The sequence below is a fragment of the Gossypium hirsutum genome, chromosome A11 (genome assembly GCF_007990345.1).
Source record: "Gossypium hirsutum isolate 1008001.06 chromosome A11, Gossypium_hirsutum_v2.1, whole genome shotgun sequence".
NCBI classification, from domain to species: domain Eukaryota; kingdom Viridiplantae; phylum Streptophyta; class Magnoliopsida; order Malvales; family Malvaceae; genus Gossypium; species Gossypium hirsutum.
In genome coordinates, this window is record NC_053434.1 from 54,225,838 (window position 1) to 54,250,677 (window position 24,840).

Here is a 24,840-nt window from a genome sequence, read left to right on the forward strand (position 1 = left end):
AAAAATATAAATAAAATAATTTTCTTAGCCTCAGATCCGTGGTCTCAAAACCACTGTTTCGACTAGGCCCTATATTAGGATGTTACAATTCTTCCCCCTTTTAGGGACTTTCGTCCCCGAAAGTCTTACCAGAAAACAAATTCGGGTATTGTCTCCTCATGACTTCTTCAGGCTCCCAAGTGGCTTATTCCACTCCATGCCGATGCCATAACACTTTCACCAAAGCTATATCCTTTTTCGTCAATTTTTTGACTTCCCGAGCCAAAATCTTGACCGGTTCCTCACCATGGGTCATATCCGGTCTAATTTCGACTTCCGTCGGTGAAATCACGTGAGAGGGGTCAGATCGATATCTACGCAACATGGAGACATGAAATACATTATGTATCTTTTCCAATTCGGGTGGCAATGCTAAACGGTAGGCTAATGGTCCAACTCTTTCAATGATCTCATAAGGTCCAATGAACCGTGGACTCAATTTGCCGACTTTGTTAGCCTGTCAACTATAACCCAAATAGCGTCTTTTTTCTTCGGGGTCAACGGTAATCCGGTCACGAAGTCCATGGTAATCATGTCCCATTTCCATTCGGGAACCAACACAGGCTGTAACAAACCCAAAGGTACTTGGTGTTCAGCCTTGACCTATTGACATATCAAGCATTTCGATACGAATTCTGAGATGTCTCTTTTCATACCTGACCACCAATACATTTTCTTAAGGTCGTTGTACATTTTTAAACTACCCGGGTGGATGGACAAACAACAACCATGTGCCTCTCTCAGAATCTTCTAAATTAGCTCATCGTTCTTGGGTACACAAATTCTGTCTTTGAACATTATACAACCATCGGTACTAATACGAAAATCTGATTCAATCTCTGACTCACACTGAGTTTTCTTAGCTTGCAGTTTCTCATTATCTTTCTGAGCTTCACAGATTTCATGAAGAAAAGTCAGTCTAGCCCTCAACTCTACTAGGATCGAACCATCATTAGATATAGTTAACTGAGCGTTCATGGCTCTCAAAGCAAATAGCAACTTCCTGCTCAATTCATCGGCGATTACGTTCACCTTTCCCAGATGGTAATCAATGATCAGTTCATAATCTTTAATCAGCTCTAACTCCTTCGCCTCAGTTTTAATTCTTTCTGAGTCATTAGATACTTTAAACTCTTGTGGTCAGTGAATGTACGACATGTCTCACCACACAAATAGTGCCTCCAAATTTTCAAAGCTAAGACGATTGCGGCAAGCTCTAAATCGTGAGTCAGGTAGTTCATCTCGTGAGGTTTTAGTTGCCTCGAAGCATAGGTGGTCACTTTGCCCTCTTGCATAAGTACACAACCTAATCCATTTAGGGATGCATCACTATAGACCACAAACTCTTTTACTGACTCGGGTAATACCAAAACTAGAGCCTCGGTCAACAACATCTTTAATTTTTCAAAACTCTACTGACATTCCTCAGACCATTTGAACTTAACATCCTTTTGTAGCAATCTCGTCAATGGAGTTGCAATCATGGAAAATCCTTTTACAAAGCTTCTATAGTAACCGGCTAAGCCCAAAAAGCTTCTAACCTCGGTTACATTCTTCGGTGGTTTCTAATCGATGATAGCAGAGATCTTGTTTGGATCAACTCAGATACTATCAATCGAAATAATGTGACCCAAAAACCCCACCTCTCGGAGCCAGAACTCACTCTTGCTGAACTTAGCGTAAAGTTGCTTATCCCGTAGAGTCTGTAATACAGTCCTCAAGTGTTCTGTATGCTCCGACTCATCCTTGGAATAAATCAGGATATCGTCAATAAACACTACAACGAACTTGTCCAAGTACGGCCGAAACACCCTATTCATTAAATCCATGAAAACAGCTGGGGCATTCGTTAGACCAAACAGCATGACTAAGAATTCATAATGAGCATATCTTGCCCTAAAGGTAGTCTTGGGCACATCCGACTCTTTAACTAACAATTGGTAGTAGCCGTACCTCAAGTCTATTTCGAAAAATACAGTGGCTCCTTTCAACTGATAGAACAAATCATCAATCCTTGGCAATGGGTACTTGTTCTTAATGGTCACTTTGTTGAGTTGTCTGTAATCTATGCATAACCTCATTGATCCATCCTTCTTTCTAACAAACAAAATAGGAACACCCCAAGGCGAAAAACTCGGCCTTGCAAAGCCTTTGTCAGTCAATTCTTGCAACTGTACCTTTAACTCTTTCAATTCCATCGGTGCCATTCTATAAGGGGTAATAAAAATAGACGCTATTCCGGGTGCTAGCTCAATACCAAACTCTACCTCTCTAATAGGGGAAACCCAGGTAACTCTTCGAGAAACACATCCAGATATTCTCGTACCACTGGTACCGACTCCATCTTTAATTCAGATTCTTTGGTATTCAAAACAATGGCTAAGTAGGCTTCATACCCTTTCCTCAAATACATTTGGGCCGTTATCGAGGAAATCATAATCAGTGATGAGTCTGTCTCACTTGAGTTAACCCAGAGAGTCTCACCATTAGGACACGTCAATTTAACATACTTGCTACCACAATTTACAATCACGTTATGAATGGTCAACCAGTCCATGCCAAGAATCACGTCGAACTCATAAAAAGGCAAGAGCACAAGGTGGGCCAGAAAACAATGGCCTTGAATCGTCAAGGGACAGTTCTTACAAACTTTATCTACCAGAACAGACTTGCCCAGAGGGTTCGACACTCTAATTACAAATTCAATGAGTTCTATAAACAAGTTCATACTAGACGCCAATTTCATACAGATGTATGAATGGGTCAACCCCGGATCGATCAAAGCAATAACACAAGTATTATAAAGAGATAATATACCCGTTATGACATTAGGAGCAGAGGCCTCCTCTCAATTACGGGTCGCATAGGTTCTTGCTGGAGCTCGAGCCTCTGATTTTGCAGTGGAGTTTCTGGCAACTGTTCGACTATCACTAGCACTTCCGAGAGGTCTAGGAGGTCTACTCTGAGAATTAAGAGCAATTGATTTCAGAGCTGGCTCAACTTCTCTATTCGATCTTTCTAGGAAATCTCTAAGAAAGTGGTCGAGAGAACCACATCTATAACATGCCCCACTCTTCATTTGGCATTCCTCGAAGTTGAATTTGTTGCAACTCATGAACTTCAGCCTTTAATCATCAACGCTTCCCACACTTATGGCCAACGGAGAAGAAGACTTTGGGTTATGGCGCTTGGAACTCTTTGCACTGCCCGAGTATCCCACTGATGAAGTGGAGCGGTCTTGGCGACTCCTTGATTTCTTTGTAAGAAAAGAATACGCCTTGCTACTGGTCCTCTTACTTGATACCTGAGCCTTTTTCTTGGCTTGCTTCCTTTCATTGTTAAGCCCTTCGGCCTTCTTAGCCTGATCATCTAAGGCAGCGAATTCTTGTATCTCAAGAATTCCAATCAACAGCTTAATTTCTTCATTCAAACCATCCTCAAAACGTTTACACATTTCAACTTCTATTAGGACCCATTCATTCGAATACTGGCTTAGCCTCACAAATTCTCTTTCATATTCAAACACAGTTCTATCTCCTTGTTTGAGTTCTAGGAACTCTTTTCTTTTCTGATCTAAAAACCTTTGACTGATGAACTTCTTTTTAAACTCGGCTTGGAAAATTCCCATGTAATGGTCTTTCTCTGTGCCACCGAGGATATGGTCTTCCACCAATTATATGCAGTATCCTTCAGAAGAGATACCGCACATTTCAAACTTTCTTCTGGAGTACCAGACAAATCATCGAGCACTCTCATAGCATTTTCAAGCCAAAATTTTGCACGTTCTGGGTCATCATCTAGGGTGGCTCTTAACTCTTCGGCTCCATATTTCCTGAGTTTGTCTACCGGAGCCTTTCGCAATCTCACAGGTTCCACGACCCATGGTGCTGCTTCAAGTTGGGTGCCTGGTTGAGGAGGTCATGGTATCTCAGGATGATTTCTCATATATTCCTCGAACCACTCGTCCATCATCTCGAAGAAGGCAGCTTTCGCCTCTTCCTGGCCCCCAAACATGGGCCTTCTACTACTAGAGTTATCCCTCTGTACAGAAGCTGGAGCATAGCTCTCGGCTCCCTCGGACACATCTCGAGCTTGATTGGAAGACATTTTCTATATTCAAATATGGTTAAAAAGGTTAGGAGATGTCACACTATAATCACTTGTATAATGGCATGTATAACTAGACTTAATACATGCTACGTTAGTCTGAGAACCGACTAAACCGTAGCTTTGATGCCAATAAATGTAACACCCCTTGCCCGTATCCAACGCCAGAATAGCGCTTGAGGTGCTACCTAACTTAAACTCAATCAATCCTAGGAAATCAAGTCATAAAATCTTGATCAAATTAAAACTTTTTGTTTCACAAGCAATTTGTCCCTTAAATGACTTACAAGGCCCAAAACATGCATTCAAGATTGTTCGGGACCAAACCGAGAACTTAAGATAAACTTTGAAGAACTTTATGCTTTAGGCTCCACACGCCTGTGTAGCTTGGGCACGCCCATGTCCTTAGCCCGTGTGCAACATTGACTTCAACACGCGGCCATGGCACACTCCCGTGTGACCAACCCATGTACGATACTGACTTTAAGACACAGCCCTGTCACACGCCCATGTGGCCTGCCCGTGTACAACAATTACTTAAAATTTTAAGTGTAGGGGACGCACAGCCATAACACACACCCATGGGAGTGAGTCGTGTGTCATACACGGCCTAGACACACGCCCGTGTGTCCTGCCCGTGTGTCCTGCCCGTGTGGAAAAAAGATGCCATTTCCAAGCCATTTTGTCACCCATTTTACTCAACCTATACAAAATCATTTCAATATACTAATTTCGCCATAATGAACACCAACCCATCCATAGAAAGAATATTATATGCATTTACCAAAATGAATAACAGCCACTATTCTAGGCTTGATACAAAATGAAAGGCTTTTCACTTTGCCAAAATACATAACCAAATTCTCATTAAATCAAATATCCTGGTCTAGCCCTACACATGCCATTATAACAAAATAAAAGCTTTCACATATGCCCAAAATAGGATTAGATCGATAGTATGACCGACGCTCCAATCGTCTTCCAATCCTCAAGAGTCCACGAGTACTGTAAAACAGAGGAAAATAAAAAGAGGGTAAGCATTAACATGCTTAGTAAGTCCGGATAACGAAAAAGTAAACTTACCGATTATTTAACATGTAACCATAATAAATACTCCATCCAAACAAGTATAAAATAGATTTCCTATCACATGCACTCAACCACTAAGTTAGTCTCATGGCATGACAAGATAATAGTATATTTAGATGAGCTCATCACATCATTATTCCCAATTTACATCTGATGTTAGTCCCATTGAATTTCTCGGTTCTCTGATGGATATCTCATTTCCCAATTTACATCTGATGTTAGTCCCATTGAATTTCTCGGTTCTCTAATGGATATCTCATTTCCCGTCAATTCATACAAGTGATCATTTCGAGTATTCACTCCCGCAAACCTCGCATCTTACGGTAGAATTGCCAAATCAGGCTAAATTCCCCGTAATACAAACTCATTGAGTAAATGTCAGGATTACCAGTCTAGGCTAAATCCCCTTACAATGACATATACTCTAATGAATTCGGATATGAATTACTAGTCCAGGCTAAATTCAAATCCTAATTTGGATTACCCATCCGGGCTAAATCCTTAAGACACACATATTCTTCGGGAGGCTATATCACTTTAGGATCACTCTTCCAGGCTAGATCCTTTTCACCGTCAATTCATTCTCGAGATGTTCTATCGAATAACCCTATTCATTCAATCGGGATATTCTTATATGCATTCTACTTGCTTTATTAAATCTCATAAATTATCATGCAATAGGAAATTACCACATTTATACAATCAAGAATATACATTTTAAGTACATTAGAGTCTACTTTGAGTTATTCGAACTTACCTAGTGATCATTTCGGATTTGGGCTTTGATCACTCTGAAACCTTTCGTTTCCCTGTATCAACTTTCAGATTTGGTTTATTAGGGTATAAATTAGCAAAATAACTATATCAATACATCATTTAATTCCTTTGCAATCCCTATCTCATCCTAGGGTAAAATGACCAATTTTCCCCTGAACTTTCCTAAAATTATGATTTTACCCTCGGGCTCGTAATTCAATTTTCATTGCATTTTCTAATCAGTCAAGCCTAGCCTAATAATATTTATGCTTATGGAATCTTACAATTCCATATATATCATACATTTCTTACCCATTTCACAAACTTTGCAAAATGGTTCAATTAGGTGTTTTCATGCTAATTCCATTCATAAAAGTTGTTTGTCTAAAAACTAAAACTAATATTTTCCACCAAAACTTAAAAAACCTCATGAACCCTTTCATAGCAACTTCCTAGAACATTTGTCATTTTGTAACATAGTCCCCTCAAAAGAAAGCTTCTGCAAAGGGGATTCCAAAAGTACAAAAATTATCAAGGAAATCACTTACTAGTGTGAGTAATGAGTTGCTGAAATTTAAAGCTTCAAAAACCCTTCTCTTTGCTGAAATTTTTGGTGGAACAATGGAGAAGATGAAGTATGATATCATCTTTTATTTATTATAATATTTCAAGTCAAATAGGTCCACCTAACTCACCCAAACCAAAATTTTTGTCTCCTATATTACTATGGTCGGTCTAATTTGGACTTCTGCACTTAATGCGATTTAGTCCTTTTTCACAATTAGACTCAAAATCGCTAAACTTAATTCATCAAAATTTTCGTGTATCTATATAATCATGCTAGAACACCAAAAATATAAGTAAAATAATTTTCTTAGCCTCGGATCCGTGGTCTCGAAACCACTATTCCGACTAGGCCCTATATTAGGATGTTATATTTTTATCCCATGCTAAACACATTTATGGATTATTTATCCTTAGATTTGGTGAATTCGATGCTCCTAATCCTTTGATTTCATGTTTTATACTTAGGTGAGCATAGGAGAGTAAAGAGAGCGAGAAACAGCACAAAAACAAAGAAAATGGGTCGACCTAGGAAATCAACACGGCTTGGACTTCCTCACACAGGTAGTTCACATGCCCGTATCTACTTAACAAATTGTAACACAGCCTAAGCCATCTCCCACGAGTGTGTCCCTGTCGAGCCCAAGTCTAGTCCTATTCGAAAAAGGCTACTCTTGAGGGTTTTGAAGCATTTTAAAGCCTATATAAACACCCCTGGAGGTACCTAGAAAGGACACAGAGGGTAGGTAGGAAGGAATTACTCGAAGGAAGCCTATTGATCCATCTCAGAAGCCGAATTCACCTTTAAGACTGAAGATCTCTCTTCAATTCCCTTCAAGAGTTCTTGGGTTTTCTTTATGTTTTGTTATCATTATTCTTTTGAGATGTTTTCTTTCATAAATATGAACTAAACCCCCTAAATACCTAAGAGGAATGAAACCTAAGATGGATCTTGTTATTATTATTTAAATTATATACAAATATTTGATTTGTTCTTAATTATGTGTTCTTAATTCTTGCTTTGATATTCCAGGATATTAATTCAAGTTTTGATGCACTTATTTATAGGAGCAAAAGCCCTTGTCTAGGAGTAGATCTAACATAATTAAGCGGAGTTGATTGCACGCCTAGAGATAGGTGACATAATTTTGTCGAATTAGGGTGAAACCTAATAAGCGAATCCATAAATCAAGTTAATGCAACACTAGGGGTTTTAATTAGAAAGAGATTTCAATTAATCAACCTAGGGTTAGACTTTGTAGTCTCGAGAGAGATAATAATATAAATTAAAGATTTCTACGGATCAAGTCAAATGAATAAATCGTCTAATTCAGAGTCAATAACAAGTGAAGTCTAGGTGTATTTTTCCTTAGATATAGTCCAAATCATTTAGTTTTCCTAAAAGTTATTTCCCCAATTCACTTTCTGTGCATTCTTAGTTTAGTAATTAGTTTAGATAAAACAAATCCCTTTATTTTTAGGCTAGATAATAGAAAGAAAGTTAATATTAGTACTTTTAGTTCCTTTACGTTCGACATTCCAGTCTTGCCATAAGCTACACTACTGTTCGATAGGTGCACTTGCCTTTGTCGTGATAATAGTTAGTTTTCAAGAACGGTCATTCATAAATTATAAAACTTATCACGATTTGTTCACATCAATAACCATGCACAATTAGTAGGTTTACAACTTACGTTAAAATGAGCCATATCCCATGGCCATATACAAAATGAATAAGTATATCATTCACGCTCTTACATTGGCTAGTCAAATGACACATATAACAAAATGATCAAGAGCCCTATACATGTCATTATAACAAAATAAAATTTTCTATATATCCAACCAAAACAAGTTGATAGTGTTGACAATGCTCCAACCGTCTTCTAATCTTCATGAGTCCTCGAGCTCTATAAGACAAGGGAAATGAAAGGGGGGTAAGCATTTACATGCTTAGTAAGTCTGGAATATAGGAAGGTAAGCTTACCGGTTGTTTAGCATACAACCATATTAGATATTTATGCCAACATGCATCGTATAATTTCCCTATTACATACACTCAATCATCATGTTAGTTTCATGTCAATACAATTAAACATTAATCTTAGATGAGCTCATCATTTCAAGCATTTCTATTTTCGTTCCTTATTTTAATCCCATTGAACTTCTCAAAATGTGACAGCCCCAAATTGACCCTAGTCGAAAAGCAGTTTCGGGACCGCTAAACCGAATCACCGAAGTATTTGAATATGATATTTATTGTCTAAAATGTGTGAATATGAATGTGTGAAAGTTTTAAGCTTCGATTCAGTCGATTGCATGTGAATTCAGCTAATAGGACTTATGTGTGACACTTTTAAAATGTGACAGGTTAATCTATAAGGATCAATTAATGCATGTTATAAGAATGATGGGTTTGCATGTCAAATTTCCAATTATAATGAGTAGTGGCCGGCCATGGATGGGTCATTGATGATAATATGAATTTTCTATTAGCATTATTAGTTTAGAAAATAAAATAGTGAATTAAGAATGATAAAACATGAGGTGAGTGGGAGGAGAAACCAAAGTTGTCTCACCCTTACTCCCCCATTGCCGTGACTAGAGAAAGAGGAGGAAGAAAATTCTTTAGGGAAGAAATTCGGCCAAGGTGGATAGCAAGAGGAAGGTAAGTTCAATGCCATTCTTGAAAAAAAAACTTATGCTCCATTTAGATGATTAGTTAAATTCTACCTATTTTATGGTTTGAAGATAGGTTTTGTATGAGTTAAGTTTCGGCTAAGGTGGATTTGTGTTGATGTCATTAGCATGCTAAGTGTGAAGCTTTGTAATGATACATGTGATGGTGGATTGATGATTCTTGGATTTTCTTTTTAGTATTTTTGAGTTAGTCATTAAGTTCTTTGCTTAACCCATGGCAAAATTTGAGACAGTGTGGTAGCTAGAGCATTCGGCCATGGTAAAAAATGGAAGAGATATATGGTTGTTGTTTCGTGTTAAATTTAGATGAACGATGGTAGATGAGTGTTTGAACTATACAAATAATCATATGTGAGCATTGGGTGCTAAGGGTAAAGAATCGGCTACCTTATTATGTGCCAAGACCGAATGTGAATTTGGTTATGTTTGAGTAATTTATGTGCTTAAAATTGATGTAGTATAAATTATCATGTCCTTGGCGAATATATATTTGATCAAAGAGGAGTTTGTTATTGAATATTGGTTCGGCTACTAAGCTAGGAAATAATTGTTGGAAACATGGTATCTAAGCACTTATATAGATATATATATGGCACTTTAAGTAAAATTTTTCATTTGATAAAGTTGGCTAATAGTTCAAGTAAGGATTACTCTATTTGAGAATGTACATGAATTGAGGGTTGATGTTTAAGTGAGGTAAGTATAGGTATATTCGGCTTGTAGTTTTATAAATGTGATATGAGTGTTTTGTTTTGTAAATGAGTAGTATGTTAAGAATGGTTCTAAAATATATATGGATGCCATGTGATTGTGTTTGATTGGGAAGCAAATTGTTTGATTTAGCTCAAGAGCTTAGAGGATCAAAGTTGGATAAGGGAAAGGAAAAAGTGATCGAATAGCCGTTGAAATCGTTCGACAACTTCCGAGGTAAGTTTTAAGTGATTAAACGTTGAGTAAATTCAATCATAATGAGTTGATTTAATAAGATATGATGTGGCCATGATATGTCTTAAACTCAAATGGTAAGTTCATAAGTGTTTGGACTTGGAAATTTAAGAGCAAATTGTAATAATTTGCTTAGGACAGCAGCAGTAACGTGATTTTAGAAAATCACTATAAATTGTTGATGTGGAATTATAGGCTGAATGAAATATGTAATCAAAGCTTAATTAGTCTAGTTTCTTATAAAAGAGATATTTAAAGTTGTGTGAGACAGTGTCAGAATGACTCCGAAATCCCCTATTCTGTTTTTAGAAAATCATTATAATTTGTAAAAAAATGGTTATAAGATAAAATTTATATGCTTAGACTTCTTAGTGAGTCTAGTTTCAAATGAAATCAAATAGAACATATTTTGAATTTTGTACAATGAGAAATTTGATTCGTAGTGAAGAGTGGTCAGATTAGTCAAACAGTGAAACAGGGGAAACTTTAAGAAAAATCTGGTATTGATTGGCCAAACCTGAAATTCTGAAAATTTTATGGATGGAAGATATATGAGTCTATATTCAGGGAAAATTAACGGCAATTGATTTTGAGTTTGGTAGCTCCAGTTATAAATAATTTAGTGACTATTGCTCAGGAAAACAGCTTGTAGTGAATATGTGAATTTGTTGTAAACATTGATGAAACTATTTGAGTTGCTTATAAGCTACTTCTGAAATTGATGTACAAGATAAATATATATGTGTGTGGTAAAGCCGAATGGCTAATGTGAAATATATATGAGATATGTATATGTGGTAAAGCCGAATGGCTAGTGTGAAATATGTATGAGATATGTATATGTGGTAAAGCCGAATGGCTAATGTGAAATATATATGAGATATGTATATGTGGTAACGCTGAATGGCTAGTGTGAAATATGTATGAGATATGTATATGTGGTAAAGCCGAATGGCTAATATGAAATATGAATGAGATATGTATATGTGGTAAAGTCGAATGGCTAGTGTGAAATATGTATGAGATATGTATATGTGGTAAAGCCGAATGGATAATGTGAAATATGAATGAGATATGTATATATATGGTAAAGCCGAATGGCTAGTGTGAAATATGTATGAGATATGTATATGTGGTAAAGCCGAATGGCTAATGTGAAATATGTATGAGATATGTATATGTGGTAAAGCCGAATGGCTAGTGTGAAATATGAATGAGATATGTATATGTGGTAAAGCCGAATGGCTAGTGTGAAATATGTATGAGATATGTATATGTGGTAAAGCCGAATGGCTAGTGTGAAATATGTAGGAGATGTGTGTATATTGTGGCCGAATGACCAAATGTGAAAGGTGTGTATTATTAGATATTTGATGAGGCAAATGAATTACAAATATAACAGTCGATGTGAATGTTGTAACATGTGATTAAATGTACATGAAACTTGGAAATATATTCCGGGTAAGACCCGATGACTACGTGTGGAGATTATGTCCGGGTAAGACCCGATGACTACGTGTGGAGATTATGTCCGGGTAAGACCCGATGACTACGTGTGGAGATTTTGTCCGGGTAAGACCCGATAACTACGCGCGGGGACTATTCGAGCTAAAGGTTTCGCTGAAGATTCGAGTAAAGGATAAGATTATACGACTTCACAGTAACAATTGGTAATAAATACGTTCAATGCGTTAAGCTGGTCAGGTATGTATTTTGAGATTATATTTAAGCTTGATTTGGACTAAATCACAAGGTTGTTATGTGATGCATATGTGAGTAAAGCAATAAGACTGTTCTATGATTATTGTGCGTTTGGTCAATGTGGAAAGTTAGGTGAAAATATGTAATGTACCTATGTTTATAAGAGATCACTATCAAGTGAGAATTTATCTGCCTATTATATATGATGAGATGGGCATATTCGGTAAAGGGATGGTATGCCCGAAGGAAGAGTGAAATAAAAATACGAACAACTATGTTATAATTTGATTGTTATCTGTTGACACTGCTTAAAACTTACTAAGCATTGTAATGCTTACTCCGTTTACTTTGTTTCCTCTGTTTTATAGATCTCATTTGGAAGCTACAGGCTCGGGGATCGTCAGCAACTAGTCACACTATCACTATCCACTACTTGTTACTGTTATGTTTTGAATTATTTTATGGCATGTAAAGACTAGACCAGTGGCCGAAGAATATTTTGGTTAATGTATATAAGCCATGCGAAAATGGCATCTTTTGAATGTGTACTTATAGCAGTTAAATTGTATCCCTGACTGTCTTTAATATTTACCTAAAGGAACGTTCTTTATAAAAAAAATTCAAAATTTTTACTGTTCGGATATGAGCTTCAAGTCCGGTAATGCACCTTTACCTATTCCGGCGACGGATACGGGATAGGGGTGTTACACAAAATCTCGATGGATATCTCATTTACCGTCAAATCGTGTGAGTGATCATTTTAAATACGCACTCCTGTGAACCTCACTCATACGGTAGGATTACCAGTCCAGCTAAATCCTTTGAAATGTAAAGTCATAGAGTAATGTCGGGATTACCCGTCCATGTAACATCCTGAAATAGGGCCTAGTCGGAACAGTGGTTTTGGGACCACAAATCTGACATTGAAATATTTATTTTATGGTTGTTATGAGGCTTAGAATATGAGAATATGCATGTGCTAAATTTTCATGAAGAAATTCTATGAGTAAGGTGTCCAATTGGAAAATAATGACCAAATTGAATAAATTATAAAACTTGGATTCTAGAAGCAATTTGTATGAAATTGTTTTAGATTATTAATTAGAAGGTCTTAAAGAGAAATTTTCCCAATTTCTATGTTTTTGGACAAAAATGGGCTTGTATGGATGAAATTTTAAAGAAATGGCTTGAGGTCATTTTGGTCATTTGGCTAATTAATGAAATAAAATGGGAAAAATAAGCCAAAAATCAGCCATTCTTCTCCTGCATCCAGTCAAAATTCTCAAGCTCTCCATAGCTAGGGTTTTCAACATTTTCAAGCTCAATAGTAAGTGCTCCCTAGCCCCGTTTTTAATGTTCTTCGTACTTTTGAAATCCTGGTAGCTTACTCTCTCCATTTCTACCAATATTTTGAGTTAGGGTTCATGTTTGCAAAATGACCATGTGTGACATGTTTATTCTTTGATTTTTTATGGAGGAATAAGAAAGTTGGATGTGTGTTAAACATCTTTTTCTAAGTAATTTACATGAAAAACCCCTAAAAAGACCTTTTTGAAAAAGGTATAAAATATGTGGTAGAAATGTGGAATAATGGAAACTGTGGGCTGCCATAAGAGGCAAGAACATTTGGCTAGGCTTGGGTAATGTATAAATTCCATGCATTTCATTTTACGAGCCTAGGGACTAAATCGTAAAAATGTGAAAGGATAGGGGCAAAATGGTCATTTGGATTGGGGGTGAAATTTAGACTCGAATAGTATAATGTTAGGTATTAATGATTCATTTTTATTGTTATAGATCCCGACGAACAAATTTCAGAGGTCGATCAAGGAAAACGAAAGGTTTCGAAATAACCGAAACACGATATCGAGAAAGTATCAGGTAAGTTCGAATAACTTAAAGTAAACTCATAGTATGCTTAATTGCATGGTTTATTAATGTATGATAATTGCATTTGATGATGGCATGAAAATCCATGAAATGTATCTTTAATAATAACATATTGATAAATGTCTCGATTGAGGTTGAAAAGGAAGTTCGATGGATGAACCATGTTTTACATGTGACTTGAGGTCCTGCATGTGTTGTAGAAAAGGATTTAGCCTGGATGGGTAACTCGTTGAGCTAAAATATAGAAAGGATCTTGCCCGGATAGGTGTTCCTTAAGTGATCAAGCCTCCCAAAGAATATGTGTGCATTGTGGATTTAGCCCAGACGGGTAATCCGATTAGGGTTTAAATTTAGCCTGGACTGGTAATTCAGGTCCGAGCTCATTAAGGGTGCTTGTCGCTAATAGGGATTTAGCCCGGACTGGTAATCCCGACATCACCTTATGAGTTTATATTATGGGGATTTAGCCTGGACTGGTAATCCCGCCGTAAGATGTAAGGTTCGCAGGAGTGCATACATAAGATGATCGCTCTTATGACTTGACGGTAAATGGATAATCCATCTAGATTTCCAAGAAACTCAACAGGACTAATATGAGATATAAAAATGAAAATATTGGATGATAAGCTCATCTAAGACAAATTGCATGTTGTATTGTTATGAGACTAACTTGTTTATTGAGTACATGTGATAGGGAAACCATTTCATGCTTGTTGGTTTTACTGCCTAATATAGTTGTATGCTAATTACTCGATAAGTTTACTTTCCATTCATTCGGGCTTACTAAGCATGTAAATTCTTACCCCTCTATTTTTCCCTGTCTTACAAAGCTCGAGGACTTGTAAAGATTGGAAGAAGGTTGGAGAGTCAACACACTATCAACTAGTCCAGCTTTGGTATATAGACACTTTTATTTTGTTCAATGGCATGTATAGGGCTTTTGTTTATTTTGTCATATGTGTCATTTGATTTGCCAAAATGAAGGCATGTAAAGGTTTACATATCTACTTGTATATGGCCATGGGAATTGCCTTATTTTTATGTAGGCTATGACTTACAAATTTATGCATGCAATGAGGTTTATCAAGGCCATTTGGGAGTATAATTAGGCCATGTTATTTATCGTTAGAGTCCATAAGTAAAAGTGGATGTTAGAAGGTGACCAAAGGCTTGGAAAGTAGCCTAATAAGGTCCACACGGGTAGACACACGGGCGTGTGTCTAAGCCGCGTGTGACACACGGATCACCCTATGGGCGTGCGGTATGGTCGTATGTCCCTTGTACCCTAAATTTTGAAGTCAGAATGCATGGTAGTAAACACACGGGTCCGTGTGTCTCAACCGTGTGGAGGGCACGGCCTAGCACACGGGCATGTGTTTTGGCCGTGTGCCCCTAAATACATGTTGATGTCACAAAAGAATCCCGAGTTTTTGGACACGGGCAACCACACAGGTGTGTCTAGGCCGTGTGAAGGACACGGGCTAGGGACATGGACGTGTGCTTGGCAGTGTGAAAACCCATGTAGGTTCGAAATAGAAAATAAATTCCATTAATTCTACACGGGTAGGGGACACGGGTGTGTCCCAAAGCACATTGACGTGTGCATTATCTCCACATGGGCATGTGAGGCTTTACATAGAAAGTTTTTCACAAACTTTTGCAAGTTCTCGGGTTAGTCCCGGCGTTCTCAATATATATCTAGGGCCCCGTAGGCCCATAATAAGGACACTAAGATGTTGTCTGATTGGATTTAAAATAAAATGAAATTTTATAACCCGTATTTTTTGAAAATGTATGGGTATGTGTCTGGTAACGCCTCGTACCTGGTCCCAGTCTCAGGTACAGGTAAGGGGTGTTACAGTCCAGGCTAAATCCCTTACAATGACATGTACTCTAATGAGCTTAGATCTGAATTACCAGTCCAGGCTAAATTCATACCCTAATCGGATTACCCGTCCAAGCTAAATCAATTTTAGCACACTTATTCTTTGGGAGGCTAGATCACTAAAGGAACACCCGTCCGGACTAGATCCTTCTTACCATCAATTTATTTCGAGAAATCCATTAGACATCCTTTTATTTCAATCGGGACATTTATCGACACAATATTTATCATACCTTGTTTCACAAAAATTTCCAATTTTATAATGTATACATGAATATACATTTTTAAGTATATTAAGAGTCTACTTCGAGTTACACGAACTTACCTGGTAATTGCTTCGGGTTCGTATTTCAGTTATTCCGAAACCTTTCGTTTTCCATGATCGACCTCCAGAATTTGTTCATCAGGGTCTATATCAGTAAAAATTAAATTATTAATACCTTACATTGTTCATTTTCGGCTTAAGACTCACTCCGGGCAAAATGACCAATTTGCCCCTAACTTTTCACTCTTTTTACAATTTAGTCCTAAGGCTCGTATAATGAAATCCATGAAATTTCTAAGTTAACCAAGCCTAACCGGATATTTTTCTTGTTTATAGTAGCCCACATTTTCTTTCATTTCACATTTTTCTACCCATTTTCACAACTTTTACAAAATGGTCCCTTAAGCCATTTCCATGAAAAACTACTTAGTAAAAGTTGTTTACTATCCTTTAAACTCTCATATTCCTCCATAAATCATCAAAACACAATCATATCATGCATGGGTAAATGTTTTAACTTGAACCCTAGCTTGAAATATGGGTAGAAATAGAGAGAACATGTTACAAGGATCTCAAAAACATAAAGAACATAAAAAAAGGGGCTAGGGAATACTTACTCTCAAGCTTGAAATATTGAACCAAAACCCTAGCTACGGCTATAAAGAATTTCGACAGCCACAAGGAAGATGATGCATGATTTTAGCTTTCTTTTTCCTTTTTTATTTCATTTATTACCAAATTACCACAATGCCCTTCCTTAAAAACCTTTCATAATTTTCCATGCATGCCCATTTTTGTCCAAAAACTTAGAAATTGGGTAAATTGCTATTTAAGCCCTCCTAATTAATAATCCATAGCAATTTCATACCAATTGCTTCTAGAACCCAAGTTTTGCAATTTATTCAATTTGGTCCCTAATTTCCAATTAAACACATTGTACTTAAAATTTCTTCACGAAACTTTAACACATGCTTATTTTCATATCCTAGACCTCATAATAATCATAAAAAATATTTTAATGTTGGATTTGTGGTCACTATTTCGACTAGTCCCAATTTTGGGATGTTACATTTCTTCCCGCCTTAGGGACTTTCGTCCTCAAAAGTCTTACCAGTAAACAGGTTCAGATATTGACTTCTCATGGCTTCTTCAAGTTCCCATATGGCTTCTTCAATTCCATGTCTATTCCATAAAACTTTCAAAAAGGCTATATTCTTGTTCCTCAATTATTTGACTTCTCGAGCTAAAATCTTTATCGGTTCTTCACCATAAGTCATATCCAGTCTAATCTCAACTTCAGTCGGTGAAATCACATTTGAGGGGTCTGATCTATATCTACGCAGCATGGACACATGAAATACATCATAAATCTTTTCCAATTCAAAAGGCAACGCTAATCGGTAGGCTAGCGGTCCAACTCTTTCGGTAATCCCATATGGTCTGATAGACATTGGACTCAGTTTGCCCTTTCGACCAAATCTCAAGACTTTTTTCCGTGGAGACAATTTCAAGAATACTTTATCTCTGACTTGAAATCAATCTCTTTTCTTTTTAAGTCAGCATATGACTTTTGCATATCCGATGTCGCTTTCAAAAAATCCCTTATCACTTTAACCTTTTTTTCGGTTTCCTTAACTAAATCAACTCCATGAATCTAACTTTCCTTGAGCTCTATCCAATTCAATGAAGTTTGGCACTTTCAGCCATATAATGCCTCATAAGGTGCCATTTTTAATCTCGTTTGGAAACTGTTGTTGTAGGGAAACTCCACCAAAAGTAGGTATTTTTTCCAACTACCCTGAAATTCAAGAACGCAACACCGTAACATGTTCTCGAAAGTCTGAATTGTCTACCCAGACTGACCATCAATCTCTGGGTGGAATGTCGTACTAAAACTCAACTTTGTACCCAAGGCTTCTTGTAGTTTCTTCCAAAATCTTGAAGTGAATCTCAGGTCCCTATCTAAAATAATCGATAATGATACCCCATGTAATCTCACAATTTTGGAAATATACAAGTTGGCTAGTTTTTCAAGAGAGTAATCAGTCTATACCGGGATGAAGTGAGCTGACTTCGTTAGTCTATCAACCACAACCCAAACAGCATCTTTCTTTTTTGAGCTTAACGATAATCCAGTCACGAAGTCTATGGTAATCCTATCCCATTTTCATTCGAGTACCATCACAGGCTATAACAAACCCGAAGGTACTTGGTGTTCAGCCTTGACCTATTGAGATATCAAAAATTTCGACACAAGTTCAGAGATGTCCCTTTTCATGTCATTCCGCTAGTACTTTTTCCTTAAATGATTGTACATCTTGGTACTTCCCTGATAAACAGACAAACGACTATCATGTGGCTCTTTCAAAATTTTTTGAATAAGTTCATCATCTTTGGGTACACAAACCCTATCTCAAAACATCAAACAATTATTAGAATCAACCCAAAAATCTGACGCAACACACGTCTCACATTGTACTCTCCTAGCCTGTAAATCACTATCATTGATCTGAGCTGCGCAAATTTCTTGTAGGAATGTCGGTCTGGATTTTTACTCTGCCAAAATTGAACCATCATCAACACCAATCGTGAGTTCATAGCCCTCAATGCAAACAAGGACTTCCTACTCAAGGCATCGGCGACTACATTCGCCTTTCCCAGGTGATAATCAATTATCAGCTCATAATCTTTAATCAACTCTAACCATCTCCGTTGTCTCAGATTCACTTTTTTTTGAGTCATCAAGTACTTCAAGTTCTTGTGATTGGTGAATACGCGGCAAGTTTCATCGTACAAATGGTGTCTCCAAATCTTCAAGGCAAAAACAATGGTAGCTAGCTCCAAGTCGTGTGTTGGATAATTTTTCTCATGTGGCTTCAGTTGCCTCAAAGCATAGGCTATTACTTTGCCCTCTTGCATAAGCACACAACCCGGTCCATTCAAGGACGCATCACTATAAACCACAAATTCTTTTCCTTGTTCGGGTTCCATTAAAACTGGAGCTTCTGTTAGTAGTGTCTTTAATTTCTCAAAACTCTATTGGCACTTTTCTGACCATTCAAAATTAACATCTTTTTACAGCAACCTTGTCAAAGGAGCTGCAATCATAGAGAATCCCTTTACAAAGTGTCAGTAGTAACCGGCTAAGCCCAAAACGCTTCTAACCTCGGTTACGTTCTTCGGTGGCTTCCACTCAACAATGGCAGAAATCTTATTCGGATCAACTTGGATGCCATCACCCGACACAATATGACTAAGGAACCCGACCTCTCGAAGCCAAAACTCACTCTTGCTAAACTTAGCATATAGTTGCTTATCTTGTAAAGTCTATAAGATAGCCCTCAAATGCTCGGCATGTTCGGTCTTATGGTTGGAATAAATCAGAATATCATCAATAAATACAACAACAAACTTATCTAAGTATGGCTGAAATATCCTATTTATCAAGTCCATAAACACAGCCGGAGTATTCACCAACCCAAAAGGCATCAGAAGAAATTCGTAATGGCCATACCTCATTCTGAAAGCAATCTTAGGCACGTCCGACTCTTTGACCAGCAGCTGGTAGTAGCTGGATCTCAGATCTATTTTAGAAAACACAGTGGCTCCCCTCAACTAATCAAACAGGTCGTCAATCCTTGGCAACGAATACTTATTCCTAATAGTTACCTTGTTGAGTTGTCGGTAGTCTAAACATAATCTCATTTGAACCATTTTTCTTTTTCACAAATAGTACCGGAGCACCCCAAGGCAAGAAGCTTTGTCTTGCAAAACTCTTTTCCATCAGTTCTTGCAACTGTGCTTTTAACTCCTTCAACCCGGTTGGTGCCATCCTATATGGGGCAATAGAAATAAGTGTTGTTCCTGGTACTAGCTCAATACCAAATTCTACCTCTCTAACAGAAGGCAAACCAGGCAACTCTTCTGGAAACACATCTAGATATTCACGGACTATTGGTACCAACTCAATTTTCAATTTCGATTCTTTAGTATTCAGTACAAAAGCAAGGTAGGCTTCATACCCTTTTCTCATATACTTTTGAGCCCTCACTGGGGTAATCACAACCGGTGGACTCATTTGAATCAACTCAGAGAATTTTTCCATCTGAACATTTCAATTCAATATACTTGCTACCATAATTTACTATCACATCATGAATTGCCAACCAATCCATACCAAGTATTACATCAAATTCATCGAAAGGCAAAAGCATAAGATTAACCGGAAAACAATGACCTTCAATTGTCAAAGGACAACTCTTACAAACTTTATCTACTAACACAGACTTACCTAGAGGATTAGACACCTTGATTACAAATTCTACGGGTTCCACAGACATATCCATGCTAGAAACCAATTTCATGTAAAGGTATGAATGGGTTGATCCCGGGTTAATTAAGGCAATGACATGAGTATCATAGATAGAAAATATACCTGTAATGACATCAAGAGCTGAGTCCTCCTCCCTAGCGCGTGTGGCATAGGTTCTCGCTGGAGCTCGAGCCTCCGATTTTGCTATAGAATCCTTGGCAAAAATTCAACTGCAACTTGCATTTTCGGGATGTTTCAGTGGTCTAACTCGAGAAATAGGAGCATTCGGCTTCGGGGCTAATTCAACCTCTTTATCAGCTTACTCCAGGCAATCTCTAAGGAAGTGGTCAAGATAACCACACCTAAAACATGCTCCGCTCTTCATTCAGCACTCTCCGAAATGAAATTTATTGCAACTTTTACATCTCAACTGTTGATCATCTACACTTCCCTCACTAGTTACCATGGAGGGAGAAGACTTCGGGTTATAACGTTTGGAGCTTCTTGCTCTACCCAAATATCCTACCGACGAAGTAGAACGTTCCTGGTGACTCCACGATTTCTTTGTGGCAAACGAGTGCGTCTTACCATTGGATCTCTTACATGAAACTCGAGCTTTTCTCATCACTTGTCTTTTTTCATTATTAAGCTCTTTGGCCTTCTTGGCCTGATCAACTAATGCAGCAAATTCCCGTATCTCGAGGATCCCAATTAGCAACTTAATTTCCTCATTCAGACCTTCCTCAAAGCGCTGACACATTTCTGCCTCTGTTTGAACCCATTCATTCACATACTAACTTAACCTTATGAACTCTCTTTCGTATTCTAACACGGTTCTATTTCCTTGTTTGAGTTCTAAGAACTCTTTTCGCTTCTAATCTAAGAACCTTTGACTGGTGCATTTCTTTTTAAACTCAGCTTGGAAAATTCCCAAGTGATACTCTCTCTCTATGCCACCGAGGATACAGTCTTCCACCAATGGTATGCAGTGTCTTTCAATAACGACACTGTGCATTTCAAAATTTCCTCAGGAGTATATGAAGTTCGTCAAGAACCCGCATGGTATTCTCAACCCAAAACTCAGCACGTTCCAAATCGTCATCAATCGTGGCCCTAAACTCTTTGGCTCCATATTTCCTGAGCTTATCCACTAGGGCCTTACCAATTCTCACAGGTGCCGTAACTATACCTTGTGGCACTTCTTCTTCAGGTCGAGCAGGGGGCAGAGGATGTCATGGTATATTGGGCTGATTTCTCAAGTAATCCCCAAACCACTCATCCATCATCTCGAAAAAAGCAGCCTTCGTCTCTTCTCGGCCCTCAGACATAGGCCTTTTGCTACTACTAGAAGTAGCTCATTGGATGGAAGCTAGAGCATGGCTCTCGGCTCCCTTGGACTCATATTAGGCTTGATTAGAAGGCATTTACTATATCCAAATACAATATAAAGGGTTAGGAGATGTCACACTAGCATAACTTGTATAATGGCATGTATAACTAGTCTCATTACATGCTACGTTAGTTTGAGAATTGACTAAATCGTAGCTCTGATACCACTAAATATAACACCCCTTACCCGTACCCGAGACTGGGACGAGGTACGGGGCATTACCAGAAAATACAGGCTATAAAATTTCATATTAATTTAAAATCGATCAAATAGAATTGTATTGTCCCAATTATGGACCTATGAGGTCCAAAACATGCATTAAAGGTGATTCGGGACAAAACCGAGGACTTTAGAAAACTTTAGGGAGTTTTTAGGTTTAAACCTCACACGTCCGTGTGGAGGCAATGCACACGCTCGTGTGCATATGGGCACACGCTCGTGTGCATTGGGACACACCCGTGTCCCTTACCCGTGTTGAATTATTAGAATTTATTTTTCATTTCGAACCTACAGGGGTTTTCGCACGGCCGAACACACACCCATGTCCCTGGCCCGTGTCCCTCACACGGGCTAGACACACCCGTGTCATCGTTCGTACCCAAAAACATGGACAATCTATTTATGACGTCATCATTCATCTAGGGGCACAAGGCCAAGACACATGCCTGTGTGCAAGGTCATGTCCTCCACACGGTTGAGACACACGGTCGTGTGTTTACTACCATGTATGCTGACCTAAAAATTCACGGTGCAGGGGACACATGGCTGAACAACACGCCCAAAGGGCAGGCCGTATGTCACACACGGCCTAGACACATACCCGTGTGTCTACTCGTGTGTACTTTTTTGGAGGCTATTTTCCAAGCCAATGGTCACCCTTAACATCCATACACATTTATAAACTTCAATTGTATTTAACATGGCCTAAATATGTCCATAATCCACCTTGGCATAGTCTATTGCATGTTAACCTCATCTCATTGGTTTAGCACATACTAGGTTATCCTTTTTGTATTAAGGATTATCACTTCAATAATCACATTCTATACTTGGCTCATTTTATAACTCATTGCCAATTTTGACCTAACCATCTCCAAATGATTTGGCCACATTTCACATGTCCATCCATTATATACCACATTTAACCATCACATTAAACATTTAAGCATAACCATGCACAATTAGTAGGTTTACAACCTACATCAAAATGAGCCATATCCCATGGCCATATACAAAATGAATAAGTATATCATTCAAGCCCTTACATTGGCTAGCCAAATGACACAAATAACAAAATGATCAAGAATCCTATATATGCCATTATAACAAAATAAAAAATTTTTACATACCCAAGCAAGACAAGTTGATAGTGTTGACAATGCTCCAACCGTCTTCCAATCTTCACGAGTCCTCGAGCTCTGTAAGACAAGGGAAATGAAAGGGGGTAAGCATTTACATGCTTAGTAAGTCTGGAATACAGGAAGGTAAGCTTATCGATTGTTTAGCATACAACCATATTAGATATTCATGCCAACATGCATATTATAATTTCCCTATCACATAAACTCAATCATCATGTTAGCTTCATGTCAATACAATTAAACATTAATCTTAGATAAGCTCATCATTTCAAGCATTTCTATTCTCGTTCCTCATTTTTATCCCATTGAACTTCTCGGAATCTCGATGGATATCTCATTTACTGTCAAATTGTGTGAGTGATCATTTTAAATACGCACTCCTGTGAACCTCACTCATACGGCAGGATTACCAGTCCAGGCTAAATCCCCCGAAATATAAACTTATAGACTAATGTCGGGATTACCCGTCCAGGCTAAATCCCTTACAATGACATGTACTCTAATGAGCTCGGATCTAAATTACCAGTGCAGGCTAAATTCATACCCTTATCGAATTACCCGTCTGGGCTAAATCCATTTCAGCACACTTATTCTTCGGGAGGCTTGATCACTAAAGGAACACACGTCCGGGCTAGATCCTTTTTACCATCAATTCATTTCGAGAAATCTATCAAATATCCTTTTATTTCAATCAGGACATTTATCGACACAATATTTACATACCTTGTTTCACAACAATTTCCAATTTTATAAGGTATGCATGAATATACATTTTTAAGTATATTAAGAGTCTGCTTCGAGTTACACGAGCTTACCTGGTAATTGCTTGGGGTCGTATTTTAGTTATTCCGAAACCTTTCGTTTTCTATGGTCGACCTCCAGAATTGGTTCATCGGGGTCTATATCAATAAAAATTAAATTGTTAATACCTTAAATTGTTCATTTTCATCTTAAGACTCACCTCCAGGCAAAATGACCAATTTGCCCTAACCTTTTACTCTTTTTACAATTTAATCCTAAGGCTCATATAGTGAAATGCATGAAATTTCTAAGTTACCCAAGCCTAGCCGAATATTTTTCTTACTTATATTAGCCCACATTTTCTTTCATTTCACATTATTCTACACATTTTCACAACTTTTACAAAATGGTCCCTTAAGCCATTTCCATGAAATACTATTTAGTAAAAGTTGTTTACTATCCTTTAAACTCTCATATTCCTCCATAAATTATCAAAACACAAGCATCTCATCATGGGTAAATTTTTGAACATGAACCCTAGCTTGAAATACGGGTAGAAATAGAGAGAACATGTTACAAGGATGTCAAAAACATAAAGAACATAAAAAACGGGGCTAGGGAATACTTACTATCAAGCTTGAAATGTTGAACCAAAACCCCTAGCTCTGGCTATAGAGAATTTTGGCAGCCACAAGGAAGATGATGGCTGATTTTAGCTTTCTTTTTCCCTTTTTATTTCATTTATTACTAAATGACCAAAATGCCCTTCCTTAAAAACCTTTCAAAATTTTCCATGCATGCCCATTTTTGTCCAAGAACTTAGAAATTGGGTAAATTTCTATTTAAGCCCACCTTATTAATAATCCATAGCAATTTCATACTAATTGCTTCTAGAACCCAAGTTTTGCAATTTATTCAAATTGGTCACTAATTTCCAATTGGACACCTTATACTTAAAATTTCTTCATGAAACTTTAACACATGCTTATTTTCATATCCTAGACCTCATAATAATCATAAAAAATATTTTAATGTCGAATTTGTGGTCCCGAAACCACTATTCTGTCTAGGCCCAATTTTGGGATGTTACACACA

General features: G+C 37.6%; 1 protein-coding gene across 1 annotated transcript; it reads right to left on the bottom strand.

The window, feature by feature from the left end:
* Positions 1–3,957: 3,957 nt before the first annotated feature.
* LOC121210011 (uncharacterized) lies at positions 3,958–21,013 on the bottom strand. The gene is made up of 5 exons (XM_041082075.1): positions 20,677–21,013; positions 20,233–20,457; positions 19,456–19,525; positions 19,107–19,233; positions 3,958–4,149 (listed from the first exon to the last, which is right to left on the bottom strand). Exons 1-5 carry the CDS (start codon positions 21,011–21,013, stop codon positions 3,958–3,960), a joined length of 951 nt encoding a protein of 316 aa, XP_040938009.1.
* Positions 21,014–24,840: the final 3,827 nt, after the last annotated feature.